This window comes from Cryptomeria japonica, chromosome 8 (assembly GCF_030272615.1).
Source record: "Cryptomeria japonica chromosome 8, Sugi_1.0, whole genome shotgun sequence".
Taxonomy (NCBI): domain Eukaryota; kingdom Viridiplantae; phylum Streptophyta; class Pinopsida; order Cupressales; family Cupressaceae; genus Cryptomeria; species Cryptomeria japonica.
Window position 1 is genome coordinate 90,342,533 of NC_081412.1, and position 17,467 is coordinate 90,359,999.

The 17,467-nt window shown below is 35.2% G+C and overlaps 1 protein-coding gene across 1 annotated transcript in view; it reads left to right on the top strand.

The window, feature by feature from the left end:
• Positions 1-3,277: 3,277 nt before the first annotated feature.
• The window catches only part of LOC131079625 (UDP-N-acetylglucosamine transporter ROCK1), a 44,021-nt gene continuing 29,831 nt past the window's right edge, over positions 3,278-17,467 (top strand). The window contains exons 1-3 of the mRNA XM_058017628.2: positions 3,278-3,669; positions 7,299-7,347; positions 7,492-7,718. Coding sequence (XP_057873611.1) covers positions 3,527-3,669; positions 7,299-7,347; positions 7,492-7,718 — 419 coding nt within the window. The 5' untranslated portion in view covers positions 3,278-3,526. The remainder of the gene's footprint in view (positions 3,670-7,298; positions 7,348-7,491; positions 7,719-17,467) is intronic.

Consider the following 17,467-nt stretch of genomic DNA (forward strand, 5'->3'; position numbering starts at 1 on the left):
GTAGTTTGGATTGTTTCAAATAATCACCCCTTCCTGCAAGCACACAAGTTAGGTAGATTTTAAACCCAAAAGACTTTGTGAAAATAGGGGCCTTCAACCAAACGATTTTGCTTTCAAGACAAGCTGCACCAATTTTGTTAGCTAGATCTGAAAATGTTAGCTCAAAATAAACCACATCTGAAACCCTAGATGCAAAATCCCAAAATTGAATCAATAAACCCAAAATTTGAAACTGGTGAACACAGACGCGATTACCCTTAACACAGACGCGACTTCGTGACACAGACGTGGTTCTGTGAGGCACAAACACGACTATAGAACGCAGACGCGATTTCTGGACATAGATGCGACTAAAAACACCGCAGACGCGACTTAATAACACAAACGCGTTTTCCCGAAATTTGCAAAATAAAATATTGCCAGTAACACAGACGTGATTCCAAAAGTCGCAGACGCACCAGAAAAACAAAAACGCGATCCGAAAGTGCGCAGACGCGAAAATATCAAAATGCTGCCGAAAATGTCAGATCTGCAACTTCAAAATACAAAAATAAACCAGATCTGAAACCCTAGATGCAAAATCCCAAAACTGAATCAATAAACCCAAAATTTGAAACTGGTGAACACAGACGCGATTACCCTCAACACAAACGCGACTTCGTGACACAGACGTGGTTCTGTGAGGCACAAACATGACTATAGAATGTAGACACGATTTTTGGACATAGACGCGACTAAAAACACCGCAGACGCGACTTCATAACACAAACGCGTTTTCCCGAAATTTGCAAAATAAAATATTGCCAGTAACACAGACGCGATTCCAAAAGTCGCAGACGTGCCAGAAAAACAAAAACGTGATCCGAAAGTGCGCAGACGCGGAAATATCAAAATGCTGCCGAAAATGTCAGATCTGCAACTTCAAAATACAAAATCTGCAACAAGGATGTTAAATGCAAAAGGGACAAGAGTCCCACCAGGCGTGCCAAAATGTATATGGTGAAAATGGATAACAATAATAACGATATTGAAAGGCTAAATAGATTCAACCACAAAACCCTAGCCTAACAACAACAGAGATCCACCATAACATATGAAGATTACCTAAGACAATGCAAATCAAATGAAATCACAAAGATTATACCATCTCATGTCTAATAGGGTTTGGATCTCCATTCTTCCTATCTCCATTGATCTTGCTTGATATATTTGCTCTCAGATTTTATGTGTGCACAAGAGCTCAACAAAGAACGGAATGTGGTTGCAAGTAGGATCGCCTATGTTCAAAAGCGTAGTGTAGTCAAGTAGTCAATGAGGGCTTTGATAATGAAGGAAGCATCTCCTTATATAGAAGACACTATATGAAATGGAGGGATAAGATTGAGAGGTGTAAAATGAGGTCGGCTATGATTAAAGGGTAGGTAAAAGAAATAATAAAATAATGAAAGGGGTAGGTAGTGTATGAATTAAGAGATGAATGACATGTGTCATGGGTAGAAAAGGTTAATGACTTAATTAAATAAATAAAGATTTATTTAATTAATAGAAGAAGTGAGATCAATTAAATAAATAAGATATTTATTTAATTTAGAAAAATGATAATTTTAAAAAATAAATGTATTTATTTAAATGAGAAATAAGGCTAGAAGAGGATAAATGAATTAATTAAATAAATAAGAATTTATTTAATTAATAGAAGAATTAAGCTTAGATAAAATATTTATTTAATTAGACTGGACAATTTTGGTTGTCTACAGTAACTATTTAGAGGTGGTAGAACACCAACATTATTTGGCCTAGTATTCCAAACTTTAGTTTGTTGATGATTGTTCTTACCTCTATTTTGAAAAGTATTATGATTGTTTTGTTTATCTAATGAATATTTTTTGTGATTTCTTAATTGAATAACTTTAGATGTTAACCTTTTCAATCGAGTAATGACCTCTTTAATATATTCATTTTCTTCTTGTACCTTTGCAATCAAATTATCTCAATTGTAAGAAAAGAAAGTGTTCCTATTTAGTTGCACTTTTGTAATAGCTGGTCCAAGGTGAAGTGCCAGAGATTGGTTATTTTCCTATAATTGCAAGCCATTATGATGGTTATTTCCCTATAATTGCAAGCCATTATGAGTAAAGCGGGAACATGATTCAACGATGACATGCTTTGTCAAAAAACCATTGATTCTTTGCATTTGATTGTTCATCCCAAGGTTGCCAAAATCAACAAAGGTCCATACCATTTTCGTCCCATCTCCTTGTTAACTTTAATTGCTTCTACACACGCTTCAAGAAAATTTGTAGCTACATGATTTCTCCTTGTCACAAGCATAGACATCAACGAATCCAAAGCATCATAATACACTAGTAAGATTGCAACATGAGCAACACTATAAGGATCTTTAAGCTTAGAATATCCCTTCTAGAACCGATCATTGAAGGTATTAATATATTCACCTTCACCTCACTTTATCTCAACAAACCAGTGATATAAAGTTGCTGCATCTATATGGATTTAAAATTACGCTAAGAAAAAATTCTCCATTAGATCCTAGCTAGTTATGAAGTTTCTAGCCAAATTAATATACCAATCATATGCCTCTTCTCCCACAGTATAAGGAAAAGACGACGCACAACATCTTCGTGTTGAATTCTTGCTAAAACAAGTGTCCTTGAAAATTTGAAGGCGATCTTTAGCATCTTGATGAAGTTGATTATTTGGACACAAATTTTCAAGGCTTTTCGATAAAGCGTGGTATATTAGAAATTGAATAAATGATTCCATGTTAAATAAACCAATAAGAATTTGATTTCTTGGAACAACACTAATTGAATTTTCTCTATTTCTTCAATGATCTTCTAGTCGAATGAATTCTCCTCTAGAATCGATAAATTAGAACCTTATGGCATTTCTTCTCTATTCCAACTTGTACAAATCTACAGTTTTTTACAAGTGAGCCTCCTTCCACAACTCTTTAACATAACCATTGTACACCAAAATACAATTACTAGTGACAAAACTATAACAATTTACACAATTTTAATACTATGTTTGAAACTTTCCAAATAAAAGCACAATCCCTCATTTATAGCTATTAACCCTTACCTTATGAAGCCAATCAACCCTCATAAAGTGAAAAGTGAAACCCATTTAAATTGCTTGCACAGGTAGAATCAATATGGATAAGTCTATTTTGAACTTAAAGGCAATCCTAGTAGCTTTTGGTGCTAAAGCAACAAAAGGAACTTAAAGCCAAGCCTAGTGGTTTAGGTGCCAAAGCAAAAGGGAGAGGAGAAGGGGAAGGCAAACAAAGAATATTTTTAACTTAGCTAACAAATAAAAGTAAAAACAAAAGGATGGGCAGGGAAGGTATCAAAAAAATTACTTAATACAGAAAGCCCACATGTTTAATTTGACTCCATTCTACAAGAAATCCCTATTTTACGCTGAGTCAGAAATCAAACGTTGAAGCCAATTAAGGCTCTGCATTCATCACACAGAGGAAAAGCTTTGGAGAGTCTGCAAAATGGCGGTCAAATCAATGGCGAGGAAGAAATCCAAGGTTGAAACTGAGAGCGAACGGGGGCACCAAAGCAGGATATGGCTTTATCTCTTCTTCCTCACTCTGCAATATGGTGCACAGCCATTACTTTCCAAACGCTTCACCGGGTAAAATAATTTTAATTTTCTTGTCCTTTGGTTTCGAACTCTCGATCATCTTAGGTTTAACATTGTCTTTAAATTTTCCGTAGTTAATAAACATCGTTAAGCTTCTTAATTGATAGTCATGAACTCCTGAATTCGTGACCTATTTAGCACCTAAAATATTATGGATTTTGCTGCTCACTGGGTAAAAGTGTTTAATTTTCTTAGCGTTCTTTGGAATCGTACCCGCGACCTGTTAGTTTCTTATATGCTAATGTTTTTTCGGGGGCTGTGTATGCTATTTTGATCTCTAATGAAGAATTCAAGCTCAGGCTCATATAATTTTATTGTTTTATTGCCCATTCTTTCCAGATGAAACACAGTTGATTTCAGATATATGAGAATTCTTGGAAACAACCTTAGAATTAGAGTTCTATTGTTTCGACACTATGTGGGTTCGACTGTGGTCTTCATTAGGTTTTGAAAATCTTGTACTTTTGGTTTTTGAAGAATTCAAGTTTAGGTTAGAGAACTTTGATGTTCAATGACCGTGTGGAATGGAACTGCGAACCTATTAGGTTGAAATTGCCATGAATCTTTAAAATATTTTTTTGCTATATCTACCATGTGTTGAAGAATTCGAGTTCTGCGCAAAATAATTTTATCGTTCTTGGTTCCATGCCAGTTTAAAATTACAACTTATAAGGTTCAAGTGCCCTACATTTTTCAAACCATTTTTGGTAACTTGAGTCTTTGATGAAGCTTTCAAGTATAGGGTAAAACTTGACTCATTAGGTTGTAGAACCATAGATTCTTCTATTTGAATTGTCTTCACGCTACGTGGGTTCTAATGTGGGTCTTATTAAGTTTTGAAATTCTCACATTTCTGGTTTCCAAAGAAGTTTAGGGTTGAGAGTTTTAATGTTGTGGAATTGATCTTCAAACCTAATAGTTTTTAAGTGCCTTGAATATTTTTATACTGAGATGTAACGACAGTGACAGCAAGGGGTGGAGTGTAATGGTGTGAGTGTGTTACCAAAAGCTATTAAAGAGCTAACATATAAAAATAATAGAATACAAAACAAATAAAATATGCAATGGACGCAAAAAAGTTTAATAACTCTACAAAATAATTATGTACTTTAAGAAATAAAATAGTAAATAGCAGCGCACTTTAGTAAATAATACTTTTAAAATAACTACATGATTAGCCATTCATGGCATAAAGTGATGGTTAATTCGTGGCATTATTGTTGTAGCCACCAAGGTTCAAACCCTTGCTGGGCAATTGTGATTGTGGGTATTGTACCCACATTAATCTATTTTGCTCATAGCTTTGAACCTTTGCATTGAAACTGTTGGAGTTCCTGCCGGTGACTTCATGCTCCAAACCCTCATTGGGCCAGTGTGCATGCGGGATTTGTGCACCTGCTGAGCTATCAAGGTCGCGAGTTTCAACTATCCGTGTTAATGTTGTGTATTCATGTCGGGGATGAGGTCCCTTGCTTGGCCTCACCTGACAAAACTATATGATTTAATATGTAGTAAATAATTTATTGAAATTACTGTAATTCGTGTAATATCCCCATTTTCAAATTTCATTATTTGACCCTATGAGATTTTTTTAAGTGTTAAAATACATGCTACTATGACCTTGAAATTCAGTTCGTTTAATTTGCAGCTGTATAGGGGATCTTAAGTTTGTGTAATTCGCAGCTCTATAGGTTACGGATGCATGCATGGGCATGATGGGATACCATAACTAGAATCAGGGTATGGTAGTTAATGGGTATAGAATACATGCAAGGCTCATGCATACAAAGTTAAAATATTAAGACTATCATCAATATCAAATCATAAATGGAAATGAGGTGGTTCCTCTCAGTAATTATCTGTTATGTGACAGATTTTGTTGCAGACCTATGGTGCCTAAATTGGCAATTTTTTAAGATCTTGTGCGTTTTAGAGAAGTTTCAGCTAATCTGTTTTGCATGCTCTCCGAATTTATATATAAGCGGATTGAGTGGGATCATTTGACTTCTTTACAGCTTAGGTTATTAACTTTACTATATTTTTCTTTTTCTCTCCTATTATTTTTTCCTTTTTGGAGATGTCAACTGAGACATTAGGGATGATGTCTGGTCATTTCCCCTTAATGTGTACTTGTCAGCTGTCTCTAGAATGCGTAGTCTACCTTGGGTATATGTCTGGTTTGAATTTTTAAAAGGTAAAATTAGCTCAAAAGAATTCCATGTGAAGATATAATAGTTTATTTCCTGAAAATTTGATTTAGATTTAGGTTTATAAAGCATATGGTCTTTCCTGGATGAGGGAGCCTTTGTTTCCATTAGTGCAACCATTATTTTCTTTTAGAAGTAACATTTCTGGTTGCTGGAGTTGATATTAACGTAAAACAAGTGGCAGTTGCTATCCATGTGTATAGTGGATGGAAGGCAAATACAGAATGGTGTGTAGAAATTGCTAGGGTCAAGCATTATTTATAATTATTATTTGTTAGAGCCTTGCTAGTGAGGGACTTGGATTAGTGTTTTGATTTTAATGGATGGATTTCTAAGTGTTTTTGTAATCTGAGTTCCAATTCCTTGCCAGAAGTAAGCATTGTTTTTTTAATTTTTACCTTTCAAATTGTTAAAGACTTACATTTCTGGTGTTTTGATCTATTGGTTCCAACTTGCTTCTTGTTCCTACAGTATGGCTTCGAATGTTAATCAAAAGTAAGTGAACAATATAATCAGTTACTTCAAGACAAATTAATGAAAGGAGGTGTTCTTTCTTACCAAATCTTTTGTCTTCCTTCGCATCTCAGAGAATTTCTAGGTGAACACATTTGAGAAGTTTTAACCTTGTTTCATTTTCTCCAATTTTTTATTTTTACTGCATGATGCTCACGATATCAAAGCAAATGATTGACATCCATGAATCACTCACATTCAAGATCCCTCATTATTTTTGCAAGTTCAAACACATCGTTCAAGTTTCTCAAATGCTAGTTAGAGGTCAGGAGAGAGATGATTGGAATTTGGAGCAATTCATTAAAGTTTTTAATTCTGTGAGTTTTCTAGGGAATATTAGAAAGGTAACAGATACTTAAATTCAGATAACTCAGAAAGGTAGGCATTTTTGAGCTTAAACTTTAGTCAGGTTACCTACATATCTATATTAGGTGAGTTTTATTAGTGTGACCTAAGTGAAATATTGAATTTAGGTTTTACCTTAACACTTTTTGGCTTTTCCTTCACGTGGGTTCATCTTTACATATAAAACAAGTTTCAAGGGCCTTTGGGCATTGTATATGAGGGAGATAGTGTTGGATATGTTGTCATTGATGTTAAAGGTCGATGATCAAGGTTGTATAAGTTTCGGAGGATTACTCAAGTAATAGAGAATTGGAATGAGCTGCCTGGTTGTCTGCTTGAGCTGCTTGGTTACTTTCTTGAGCTATTTGGTTGCTTGGTTGAGCTTATTGATAGAAACAATAAAGATATCTTATTCAGTAGGCTGTAATTTGAGAAATGAAAAGCAGATATGTTTTAAACTTCGATTCCAATTAGTTTGTTCTATTAGCATTTATGTATTATTATCCCTTTTCAATTTTATTTATTGATTGTTCTGGCATGCATTTAATCTTATAGGAAGGAAGTAATTGTGACTTCTTCTGTGCTGGTGTGCGAATGGGCAAAGGTATTTCTAGTTGTTTGCTACTTTGTGACTTCAATTTCTTTACTAGTATGAATTTTATCTGAGACTGTACACTTTGTTGTCATGTTCAGCCAAGTAATTGCTGATCTCTAAACTTATATCTCTGCACCTTTTGCTTATACGCAGGTTCTATGTGCTTTAATACTTATGTTGCGTGAAGGCAGCTTGGGAAGACTTCGCAAAGAATGGACTTTTATAGGTTCATTGACAGCTTCAGCCCTTCCAGCTGCAATATATGCTTTGCAAAACAGTTTATTGCAAGTTTCTTATCGAAATCTTGATTCTCTCACTTTTACAATGCTTAACCAGACAAAGTTGTTTTTCACTGCGCTGTTCATGTACTTGATCTTGGGGTATGTATCGTAACCCTTCTTGAGGGTGGAATGGTCTCTGTTACTGTTTGTCTCCTTTAGGTTTGGCATTTAGATATAATTTGAATACCTCAATTTAATAAAATCTTCTGCTATTATTTGTTTTTGTGGTTGGAGGGCATTGCGCATATTCTTGAAGATGCAAGTCAAGTTATTTCTATTTTGAATTACCGAGTTCAAACAAATTGATGGATATTGGCTCCATGTTTTGTGACTTGTTCAATTGAAGTGGCGAGATTAGATGTACTTGAGTGTCTTATCCAATTCTGTCTATCTATACACATTTATATGATGCCAACTTTTCTCTTATCAAGCAACATTGATTTCCCAATGGATCACTTGGAAGGATGCGCAGATAGTTTCTAATGTAGCTTTCAAACCCGTCTATCCACTTATTCTTTTTCTGAATTGCTAAATCCATAGAGTTGGGATAAGTAGGACGTGTTCCTCTTTTCCAACGTAATTTGATGATCCACTTTTTTCTACGAGGTACTCCTTTAGGCAAGTCCTTAGGGAAAACATCTTCAAAATAGTGAAATAAGGTGCTAAACTTGATCCCTTGTCTTGGTTGACTCCTTTCATCATAAATTTCCTTAGTAATAATATTTTAACATGTATATTCTTTTTATGTCATTGCTTTTAATTGAAAGGTGTTACATATTGCCCTACCCCTACCTACATACAGACATGCTAAAGACAACAAGCAGAACCATATATAGAAACAGAGATGTATCAATCTATTATCCTATACATTGTTAGACGTAGCATGATGATGTGGTTTATATGATATCTGCCAAGTCCTCAAGGGGAGGATTGTAGTGATCAGTAAACATTTCATATATGGATGTTAATGCGTTATATCACTGCCTGCCCGTTAATGTGCACTGATTTGCAGTATCTTTCTTACTGCTAATGGTCTCCATACTGTTTTGATGAGATTCATTCTAGGTTGGAGCAATGGTAGCAAGCAGCTGGTAGTTGGTGCTTGAGCAGATTATTAGCAGCTTTCATGAGCTGCACCTGGACCACAGATGGACTAGTCACCAAGAGGGCTGGTAGCTCAGTGGTAGAGCACACCAAAAGCAAATTGGAGGTCCGAGGTCCTAGGTTTGAATCCTAGCCTATCTATGAAAAAATTAACAGTGTATCAGAGCCTAGGTCAGCTGAGCTAGGCTGAGCTAGAATCCTTGAGCTCAGTGGTAGAGCACACCAGAAGCAAATGGGAGGTCCTAGGTTTGAATCCTAGCTGGTCCATGAAAAATTTAACATTGTAAGAGCCCAGGTCAGCAGAGCTAGGTCAAGCTAGGATCCTTGAGCACCTGCATTGTGGCAAAATGGGGAGTGTTGGAAAATGAGTCACACTTGAACCAAAGATGGACTAGTCACCAAGAGGGTCAGTAGCTCAGTAGTAGAGCAACCTGAGCACCTGCGTTGTGGCTCAAGGGGGAGTGTTGGAAAATGAGTCACACCTGAACCAAAGATGGACTAGTCACCAAGAGGGTCAGTAGCTCAGTGGTAGAGCACCCCAGCAGCAAATGCTGGTTGATGAAAAGTTTAATAACTTTCCTAACAATGAAGAAGGATCCTTTTCGTTTCTTGGATAAATAAAATGCTTTTGTCATATCTGTCCAAGACAGGAATTGATTGTTTCTGAAAAGGTTTCTAAAATTATGAAATCCTTTAAAGAGCCATTCCCTATATGAGCATCCCTGGATCAAGGCTAATTCTGGATTAATTATTTTTATATTGCAAATCCCACCAAACTGATCTATAATTTTGAATGCTGCCATCCTTATTAGAGAAAACTCCTGATCCCATAGCAGGCCTTTGACTGCCTCACAAGGCCTCTCAATACTACAAAAACAGTTGAGCTTGGAGGCTTCACTAGAAAATTGCCAAAACAAGATGTCATGAGGGCATAAATTGTAATGACCCCATCTTAGTTAGGGACTTGGGTTTGAGGAGTTAGCCTATTTTTGACCTTTGTAGGCTAACAAGGTATGGATAAAGGGGTCAGTAATGCAGTATCTTGAGGAGTGGTTTGTCTATTTGTTCTAGTTCAGTGTTGAGTTCAGTTCTGGTCTTCGTTTCATCAGTTTCTGACACTTTATGAGGATTTCCTATTTTTTTGGGGAAAATTGCTAAAAATAGACATGGTCCTATTTTCATTGGCATGGCGAACCGTGGCCCTAGCTTCTGACAGATTCAGTTTCCAAGCAATAATGAGAGAGATATGAATTTTTAAGTGGTTCCACAGGCAATTAATATTTTAATGAAATATTAATATAAAATCATAAAGTGCATCACTTAAATAAATTTAAGTGAAAATTTATTATCTCCTAAGCTAGGCGTTGCTTTTAGGGTTAAGTTGGAAACCCTAAAAGCAAGTTATCATTTTTAAATCCCTAATTGCCAAAAATCGTACCTTTTGGGTATTTAGGCAGCCAAGATGGAAATTAAACCTCATTCATTGATATTGAGCATTTTACATTTTCTTCTGAGCACTTGGCTATGGCAGCTAGGGTTTGGACCTGTTTTGGAGAGCGTGCATTCTTCAGAATTCAGTAGCTTTGAGATTGTGAAAGATCAATCGAATTGTTGCAGCTTGGTTGGCTTCATTCAGAAGTCAAATTGAATTGAATTGGGGCAGATTTGGCTTCTTACAAGGCAGATTTGTTGTAGGTTTCCCTATTTATTGTTTTGTTGTTAATTCTTCTGTGGTTTGGAGGCTTCTTTTCCCAAACACACAACTTGCTCATTTATTGGCGCCATCTTCCACTGTTTGGGTGTCTTAGTATTAAATAAGAGCAGATCTGAGTTGTTTCAGAATAAAAATCAGAACTTTGTAAGTTGCTGATTTTTTCTTTCTTTTCAATAAATTGGCTAAGGACCTACGGGTATGCTTCTAAATTCTCCAATTCATTGTTTCAGTTGATTAAATTCATGTATTATTTCAATATGTGTTGCAAATTAAAGAAACCCTCTTCTACAACATCTGTCTATTTTTGAAAGACCATCTTAGTAATTAAAAATTACAAAGAAGATCTACAAATTACAGCAGTTGAAGAGTTGAACCAGCAAGGATTCATCACATAAACCCATCCAAGATTTTATGTTTTTTGTAATAGCAGAATCAATTCTATTTCTTATATAAGCCTTCCAAGGTTCATCACCTTTAAATGACTTGATTAAGCTTTTTACGACAGAGGATATACCATTCACTTTTAGATTTCTGAGACCAATTCCCCCATTTTTTTTTGCATGTAGCTCCATTTTCAATTCACGACGTGTTTTATTGCTTCCTTCTCATCTGACCATAAAAGGTCTCTTACCAGTTTATGAATTCTTTCAATTTTGGTATATCTCTAAGCTCTATGGAAATGCCCTTAATTTTTAAAAAAAGGTAGTTTTTCTCTCTTTTTATACAATTTTTACTTTTATTTTTTAAATTTGATTTAAAAAAAAAAATCTTATACTTTGGTTTGCTGCTTTTTTCCACAAATGACTTTTGCTGTTATGAGAAGCATAGTACAAATCAAAGGAAGCAATTTTTTTTTGATATGTTTGAAACCTTCTAGCGATATATAACAGATGCAATTGCCAAACATAATGTCGTGATGGTGCAAACCCATCCAAGGTTTTCTGTTTTTTGGAACAGCACAAGAAATGTTGTTTTTTGATCAACACCTCCCAAGGTTCATCATCTTTAAAAGATTTGATTACCCAAACAGCAAGGGATATACTGTACACTTTTAGATTTCTCAAACCTATTCTCCCATATTTTCTGGTCATATAACACCATTGCCAGTTCATTGCATGCTTTTTTTTGCTTTCATTCCTGTCTGACCATAAAAGGTCTCTTATCACTTTATGAATCTCAATTCTTTCAACTTGGTAACTTCCAAATAGCCAAGTAGAAACATGGTACAAATTAAAGGAAGCAAGAACCTTTTGACAAATTTGAAACCGGTTCTAGCTATAGATAACTGATGCACCTGTCATCCATCAATTTTTTTTTCTCTTTTCTTGACAATCCAGTTTCAATTATTCCCAAGTATAGAGATTTAAAAAAGAGGATTCCAAGATGCTTATCTATTTAGTTACGATCACTTCAAGCACATCTAACTCTCTTAAACTAACTAGGGGGATTTTCATTCCAATTCACCAAAATGCAATTTTGCCCTGATAAACTAGAACCAAAAGATACACAATATAAAATCCAAATTATTCATCATGTTTTTCAAATTACTTTCATCTAAATATGGGAAAAGAGACGTGTCATCCACAAATTGAATATTGACAAGGTTAAAACCATTAGGATAGTTGTCCCTTTCACTAGAGGTCATGTGAATATCTCTCTGAGCAAGGAGTAAAGAGCTTCACTTGGAATTATAAACAAGGGGCCAAAAGTGCACCCTTGTTTGATTGACCTTTGAAATTTACGGGGGGGGGGGGTCGGGGAATTTTTCCATTGATATATATCTGAGTAGAAGCATCCTTAAATACAAATAAAGTTTAACATATCTTCAGAAAAGAATCTTTAAAACCTGAAGTTTCCATTGCCATCACAATAAAAGATTGTTCAATTCTATTATATGATTTCTCAAAATCCAACATAACCATGCATGCATTCTGCCTAGAAACTTTAGCCCACTCTAAACTTTCCCAACTGGTAATTAGATTTTCCATTATATATTTGACTTTTTAAATGCCAGTTTGAAACCATTGGACCACCTTGGGCAAGACTCTTTTCAATTTCACAGCAAGGATTTTGACAAAAAATATTATATGAGACTAACACTGTTATGGGTCTCTAGTTTTTTTACCAATGTCAAATGTTTCATTATATACTTGTTAGGTACCCAAACAGAGTTTTTCTTGTAAAATTAAATAGGAATGCCATCACTGACTTGGGACTCTTTTTTAATCACATGGTTGATCTTGTCCAATTCAATATCCTTGTAAAGGTCATCAACAGCCCCAACGCTTAGCATTTTAGGAGTAATTTTCCTGTAGAGGTTCCTTACCTCTGTTTTCTATGAGCTCCATCAGAGGTGAACGGTTTTTAATAGAAAGAGTGAATTCCCCCCAATCTTCAATTGGTCATCTGCTAAAACTTCATCAATCAGAGTGGGACCACTTTTTCCTTTTAGCTCTAAGTAAATTGAAAAGATACCTCCAACCATTATCTCCCTTAGCTATAAACCCTTGAGAGATATTAATTATTTTCTTTATTTACCTAATCTTGAAGGATAACATTAATAGGATTCTCTTGCAAACTCTCTTTAGGCAAAATCTAGTTCTTCCAAAAACTTTTTGGCCTAGTTCTTTCTAATATAAGCTTTTGTTTTCCAATTGTTCTGAAAAACTTCTGCTGGGTATTAGTGCACATGTTCCATTTGGAGAAGTGTGATAAAAATTATCAAGGCAGAGTTAAGCCTGAAGAGACCTTCCTCCTTGGTTATTATTGTCACCTGAAGTTGCATGGTTCAGTATTTTTGAACAACAATGGGAATTATTTTAAGGTGTGGTACCTTGCTATTGAGATCAAACCTTTAGAGAAGGTTGGTTCCTTTCTAAGCTTTAGTTGCAACGTGTTGATCCAACTCAATACAGATTAAAATTAAAACCTACTGCCACTCTAATGGTTGACAAGAAAAATAAGAGAGAAAGAATGTAAAAAGGGGAAGGTGGTGATGCACAAAGACTTAGTGGGGTTTCTTCCTTGCTCACAAAAGCACAAAACAAACAAAATTGCTAAAATTCACACAGTTCTCAATTTCGTAGCTTTTACTGTGTATATGAAAGTCAGGGTTTAGCAATCACTAAGAGGGAAGAGAGAATCCATAGATAGTTCTTGCAAACAATTAGTACACAACATACATCTCTCAAAAGTAGCAAATATCGTTTGGAGGTAAGAGCATTAAATGTAATGTCCCTAGGTTAATTGCTTTATAATATCTTAGTTATTGGTCTCAGTTCTTAGAACAGGGGTTAAAAAGGATGGTGCACTCACCCTCATGACCTAATATGCCTACAAGAGGAAAAGTTTTTATTTTTTATTTTTTTTGTGTTGTTTATTGTTTGTAAGGTCATTTGTGACCATTCATGATCATTTTGGATCATTATGTCAAGTTTTGAGTCATTTGGATAAAAATTGTAAAAGTTGCTACAAAGTTGTCAAAATTGATACTGCAAATTACATTAAAGGAAAATCATATAGGGAGTTTAATATATAGTTAGCTATTCATAACCAAAAAAAGTTCTTGTGAATATTTAATAGACATAAAATTGTGAGTGATGGTAGTGATGTTTTAATGCAAGTTTTAGTAGGGTGCCTTAACACAGCAGTTCCCCCTACCCAATGTATCCATATAGGGTGCCCTTGTACAGCAGTTCCCCCTATTGGGATAGCTTAACTTTCAGATTATTATTATTAGATGAACAGTTATAATTACCCATATCTTATTCAATATTCAGATTGATTATTAGTTTAATAATGTTCATTTTATCCATTACTGTCAATTGCTCATTATTCGATTGTGTGATGATTCTCAGTTTGTGTGCATTCTTTTTCAGTATATTATTATCTATCAATGATTTATCTGTATGCAGAATTTAATATTATGATTCATGGATTGATCTCTATACAGTAATAAATAATATTTGAACTGATTAGTCATCTGGAATTATCACAGGGTTAATTCTTCCTGGAAGTTATATTATTGAGTGAACATTTATATGTATATATTAATATTCAACAGGAACGATATATTAACTGCAACAAAACAATATTATTAATCAGAAACTCTCGTCCATACTGAGAGAATACGGGTGCATATATTCATACCGGAATTGGGTGAATGCCTGGCGTGTTTGCTGGAGCATAGATTCCACTTCTCTAACCTTTTTCCCCTTTTCTTGATTCATCATGAGCCTTGTATTTATCTCCTTCTACGGCTGCAATAGGAGACGTATCTGTTGGGAAGAGTTTGGAAGGTGGCGACTCCTTGGAAAGTCACCGCTTTCCACCATTTGGTGCCAAAACAGAAGCGCTGCTTTAATAGCGCTAACTTAATAGCCGGATGATATTCATCAATATTATTCTTAATATTATTTTGCTAATATTCTTTTACAAATATTTAATGATTAATGCAATGAATAATATTTCATTATTATTTGTAAATCAATGATAATCTGCTAATGAAAGATATTTGATGATCAATGTATTTTAGGGAAAAATATTTTATTATTATTGGTAAGTTAATAATCAGTGAATAATTAATAAATATTATTATTAATTCCTTTGAGGATACATTAATATACAAAATTGAGGGAACATGACATTAAACAACATATCAAGTGAAGCGAATCATCCACAAACTAGGTTGAAAATGAGATATACATTGCATACATGGATAGAGAAGAAGTGAAACAACATTTTCATTAATTCTAAGGGATTGAGCCAGTTTACAATATCGGAAGATTACAAGAGGGCTCTTCTTTGGTCTTTTTGTTTGAAAGTGAGAAGGAACCTATTGAGAATGAGGGTTGTAGAGTTTTTATTATCTTCAAGGGAGATGCCAAAATTGTTAGAATTAAATTCGTGGATGGTTGCAAAGACACAACCCAAGCCGCCATACTAATCAATGATGTACATATAGATGTCCTTTCAAATCATGTCCGATCAATTGAGACATGAAGGAACATTCCTTCCATTAATGACTCACGGGGTTGAGTGTTGAAGATCAAATCCGCCTAAAAAATCTGCTGAGAATAACGTCATGGGCAATGGTGCATCAAAAGAAGTGGTTTGCAACAATAATTGAGGAATGGTTGAGCATAAGAAAATTGATTTTGTGCACTTGTTGGATTTGGTGGTAGGTGAATGTTGCAGGTGTATTATGGTGTTACAGGTGGGATAAAGTAAAGCCTTTGTGTTAAAATCAGATGTTTATTTTTGTGCTTGGAGCTTTGTTGATAGTTGGATGTAATGCCCCCTATTTGTAGGCTGTCAGTTCCCAAAGGGAAACATACATTACTACCCACCATGTTACAGTAATTACGAATTAATGACTAGGGTTGCTCATAGTACAGTTAGGCATTGTCCCTATTCAGGCCTTATTTTAATCCCCTTCTAATTTCTAATCCTGGATGGGAGACTTGCTTGTCTAGGGCACAATGATACCATCTCCCTAATGCAGCCCAGATTACCGGAACCTCAGTCCATTCACCCTTGGGGCCCGCAGTCCTGATTTCAGGATCATGAGTTCTTTCACACTTGGGGCTCATCTATCATGAGATGGTTTTACTCCGCCTCTCCCTAACAGCATCACACCACTCCTCAAGAAAAAGGAATTAGAACTGGTTAAGAGCTTGGGACTGTAAATATGTCAATATCTTGTTGTACTATGAATGTATATGAAATTAAGTATGACTTTTATACATGTTGCAGTCTTTATTAATATTACTAATAAATTCTGCATAAGAACATTATTAGGCTTCACATATTAAGCACATCCCCATGGATACCACCAAGAACAAGGATGTTACTGCCTGTAACTTAATAACAGTTCTGATCTGATCTGATCCATGGTGATGTCACTGGTTGCTTTTGATTCCTTTCCTTTATATCTCTCAATGTGAGGGAGAGGTTACACCTCTTCATCATGTATACCCTTTGGCAAGAGACACCCTTTCACCATTAGCACCCTTTGAAAGAGTGCAACTCTTCATTATTTTTGCCCTTTGAAAGGGACACAACCTTTCACAATCGGATCTGCACTTCTGATTCCCAATCTTTCAAATGAGTTCTCTTCTCCCTTTTATACCTCATATTTGGGCGAGTTGCAACTTATCATTTCAAGCCTTTTGACCATTCATTAATTTTAATTAAATTTAATTATATTTTTGATATTTTAATTTAATTTTTATTGTTATTCTTTAATTTTAATTTAATTATATCTTTGATATTTTAATTGTATTGGCTCTTGAAACCTTATCAGAAGTCGACAAAGGTTTCAAAACCTACTTGCTTTTCCCTAAAGAAATGAAAAGGTTAAAAAATGGTTGTTGGGCTCCAACATGGTTATGAAAACCTTGTTTGGAGCCGACGAAGTTTCTAGAACCCCTTACAACTCATGACGATTTAACACTTAGCCCCTTTTGTATTTCTTTTCCTTTGACGTCGGTGAGCTTTGCCAACTCTTAAATTTGTTTCGGCAACCTTGAGTGGTTTTGGAACCTCCCCAAACCTCCGACGTGCCTTTCTCTTCATCTCATTAAGAAGTTATAAAAAATTTGTCAAATTTTGATGAGAATTTGATAATCTTGTTGGAACTTGACAAAGGTTATACCGTTATAGAACCTTTCCTTTTTGGAGATTCACCCTACTTCGCCAAATCTTTCTCTTCTTTTTGCTAATCCTTGTTTGTCTTTTGTTGACGTTTTGAGAATTTTGTTGGGACTTGACAAAGGTTATAGAACCTCTTTCGCAACCTCGTTGGGCTTTGAGAAGGCTGTGAGAAACTTGTTGGGAGCTGATAGAGGTTATGATATCTTTGTAAAGCTTCAACAACATGGCCGCAAGAATTCCTATGTTCTTGCTTAACAGGTCCCTTTGAGTTTCCAGCACTTAAGTGAGTAAAATAATCTTGTTGGCACTTGGTGTTGGCACTTGAGCCACTTTTGGCAACCTTGTCGGCAAGAGAACCACTTAAGATTTTTGCTTG